We start from the raw sequence: 3,931 nt of genomic DNA on the forward strand, positions 1-3,931 counted from the left end.
TTTTAATATCAAAAAGGGTAAATTTACTGGGTTATGGACCCAACAGTATGTCTCACTGGCGTGAAAGCACACAGTTCAGTGCCAAACATTAAAGTAGCAGGATCAGGACGGAATCTTCTGAAATACTTGAGTACCATTCAGTGCCGGATAAATGCTACAGCGGCAGAAAGCACTAACGATTCAAAATATATGAGATGCCTTATACAGTGCGGCCCTGACCGCGATCGCGAGCGCACGCAAGGTCAATTACCCCTTGCGACGAAAATGGATAAGTTGAAAATAGTAAAGTGTTCTAACTGCAATATCGTTATATGTGAGGTGTTAGCCTTTGTTCAAAACAAGTTGGACGTTATGGACGAACAAAGTCTTGCGCAAATATGTGAGAGTGCATTTAGTGCTAAGGATGTTGAAGTAGCGAAGTTGTTACTATTTGAATCGCTGAGTAAGCGACCGAAGGCGCGAAAACGTCATGGCAAGACGCTGAGGAATATTGAGGACATTATATGCATGCTCAAGGAGACGGATCCCGAACAGGTACCAATTTTTGTAGCAAAAGATCTCGAGAAACTACCGCCTATATCGTTTGATCATATTGACGTGACCGCTTTGCTTAAGAAAATAGTTCTTTTGGAGAATTCCGTTAAGGATATTCAACTTAAATATGTTAAAAAGGTTGATTTGACAGAAGAAGTATATAAAGATTTCACTAGTAACTATCCGTCATTAAAACAGGCTACCAAAAACATCAATTTAAAGCGCGGGGCGTGCTATGATTTAATGCACAACAGCGGGCCGATGGCACTGACGTCATGCAATGATTTACCACCATTTGATGGTGCAAATGAACAAGATGTATTAGAGAATAGTACGTGTGTAGTGGATAATCGTACCAGCCCACCGATTTTGAGTGAGATGGGAGGGTACACGAATGAGGAAGTGCTTACTCCTTTACAACAAATGAGTCGTCCACGTTTTGAAATATTACCGCAGTCAATGACCGGTGAGGTGAATGCACGCAGTGCAGTGCAGGCCGGCGTGAGTCATAGCGCTGTTGTGCCTGAGCAATGTGCAGATATTTGTATTGAAAAGACATCAACGCGCGTGGAGGCCCATACCGCGGTTTCGAACAAAACGGTTAGTGCGAAACCTACGTGTGCGCGTACCGGGCCTCATTTCAACGTGCCGCCGGTCAGCCGTGAGGGCGTCTTGAGCGGTAATGTAAATAGAAACGAAACGTTAACCTTTCAACGTAAGTCGTTTGCGGAGATAGTTCGTAAGGAAGGAACATGGAACAGCACACCTAAGGACGAACGCTGGATTGAAGTACAGAGGAGGAGATTGAGGAACAAGTTTGTAGGAAATAAGGGAAAGGCTAATATAGATTCCGATGAGAAGTTTAAGGCAGCGGATATTCAGTTTTACATCTATAATGTGAATAAAGAGGCGACCGATAAGGATATTGCGAATTATGTTATGAAGAAAACTAGCGTTCCGATTATGCCTGTAAAAATGAACATGAAATATGAAAAGGAGTATGTGGCGTATAAGTTCTTCATACCTAAGCACAAGCTGCCTGCATTCATGAATGCGGAGCTTTGGCCGGACGGAGTATCTTTTCGTCAGTATATTACATACAGAAAATATGGCATGGGTAATAAATATCCGCGGGAAATGAAGCAATAATGTTACAGAGTGGTTATTAATTTTTAACAATTATGACAATTATGACATTTGGGAGAAATATGTATATATAATAAGCTTACTCATGGGTAGTCCGAATACTACGTATACTAAACTCCTTACTTTTAATTGTAAATGTCTGAAGAGTTCCATGGAGGACGTGAGAAAGTTGTGTAAAATGGCAGATATACTGGCGTTGCAGGAAACATGGTTACTGCCTCATGACCTATCCCTACTTAATACAGTGGATGAAGACTTTGCAAGTACGGGTACATCAGCGGTCGACACAAGTCAAGGTTTATTGAGAGGGAGACCTTTGTAACCTGGGTTCCCTACCTTTCCCTAATAAGGGTGAAAATAAAAGAAGGTAGGGCGGTTAACTGATTTAATTAAAAAGAGAAATGAATCCCAGGGTACATAAAAATTTATGATTACGTGGGCTCCGGCCTAAAGGTACGGATCGTTAGCACTCCCGGGGTTATGCACTCCCCTGGGTAAAGGCCGGCTGGAATGTAGATAGCCGGCGCCTTGTCGTGTCGGAGACGGAAGATGTTGAAGGAGGACTCCGACGGGAAGTGAACCCGGAACTGCGGCTGCCAGGCACGACGCGCGTCGCTTGAAGTTGGTGTATGCCACGTAGTGGCCGAGGGTTTTAAACCCTAACGGAGTTCCTGTAACATGTTACAGTGCGGGTATACTGCGCTGCTGTGCACGCGCCCGTTGCGATTCCGTCCCGGCAGCTTAAGGAATGCTTTACCCAATGAGGGAACGCTTACGTATTAATCCTGCTGCCGGGAGAAATCACAACGGAATTTAAAATGAAGAATAAAAAAAGATTAAGTACTTGTGGGTAGGCAGAAGGCACCCACAAGCAAGAACAAAGCTAAATAAAACGAAATAAATACAATTGTGAAATGACACGTTGACTAAAAGGAAAGTTTAAAAGGTCAAGTCACGTAAAACCGCGTGGCATCGCATGTGCCTTCGTTAATTACGCGGATTCATCAAAATTAAATAACTGGCTGTTGGATTGTTGCTGCCAGCCGTAAGGGAACGTATTTGTTTGACCTAATGATGTACAGGAACCGCGTAATTAACGAATGCACATTCCGCGACCGCCATTTTACAAAAATAGCGAATTACGAAAATAAGTGGTGTGGTATTGGAATACTCACCCGAATACGGGAACTTCTTATACTCACAAATTGTTAATTTCAAAAGCAATTGTCGTAGTTGCCGAAATGCGGATTTATATTTGCAAATTAAGTAATTAGGAGCGCGCGTAGGCGATGCCGGCTCGTGAGAAATGTGTCCGCGGGCGCCGTCGCAACTCCTTTTATATGCGAGCCGCAGAGAATCCACGCGTTCGCATTAGCACTCGTTAACCGATTATGTAAAAAAAGAGGTATGTAACGTTTTTCGTTACACCTTATGGAGGAGTAGCAATACTATGGAGGAAAAGCATGTTTAGTTCGGTTTCTATAATTGAGTCCAATGATGTGAGATTTACCGCTATAAAGATAGAGGTAAATGATAGGTCCATGATAGTGATTTGTGTTTATATGCCCACAAATGCGGCTGAAAATCTACCGATTTTCACTGAGTGTCTAGGTAAAATTAGTGCAATCATTGAAGAGCATAGGGAAACTGAAACAGTGCATGTCTTAGGTGACTTTAATGCGCATCCAGAGGAATTGTTCTGCAAGGAACTAGTGCAATTTTGTGACGAACAGCTTTGGTGTTGTATTGATATGGAGAGGTTAGGCTGTGTGTATGGTACGCACACTTTTACTAGTGATGCACATGGTTGTAACAGGTGGTTGGATCACAGCATTGTTACTGCATCGGCGCGCGAAACAGTTCGAAATGTTTGGGTTATGTATGACGTGTTTTGGTCCGACCACCTGCCTATGTTTATTGAATGTGACATTGGTGTGGTACAGGTTAAATGTAATAATACCAAAGTACCATACAACGACATTGTGTGGGGAGAGCGTGAAAATGCTCAGATTGACCTGTATCACTCTATTTGTCACGAGAAGTTGAAACAGGTGGATTTCCCGTCTGAACTAATGCATTGTGGAGATAGAATGTGTTGCGACCCTAGTCATTATATATTCTTGGATGAAATGTATAAACATGTAATTAATATAATGCAATCAGCGTCTCGACAGTCGAGTAAGCAAAAATGCTGTAGAAAAAAAGGATACATTGCGGGCTGGAATAAATATGTTGCCAGTGCTCATAGAGA

General features: G+C 42.6%; 1 protein-coding gene across 1 annotated transcript; it reads left to right on the forward strand.

Annotated features, from left to right (window-relative positions):
• Positions 1-264: 264 nt before the first annotated feature.
• On the forward strand, positions 265-1,683 carry LOC113237702. The gene has a single exon (XM_026474290.1). It carries the CDS (start codon positions 265-267, stop codon positions 1,681-1,683), a length of 1,419 nt encoding a protein of 472 aa, XP_026330075.1.
• Positions 1,684-3,931: the final 2,248 nt, after the last annotated feature.

This window comes from Hyposmocoma kahamanoa, unplaced genomic scaffold (assembly GCF_003589595.1).
Source record: "Hyposmocoma kahamanoa isolate Upper Pololo Valley unplaced genomic scaffold, ASM358959v1 93013, whole genome shotgun sequence".
NCBI classification, from domain to species: Eukaryota; Metazoa; Arthropoda; class Insecta; order Lepidoptera; family Cosmopterigidae; genus Hyposmocoma; species Hyposmocoma kahamanoa.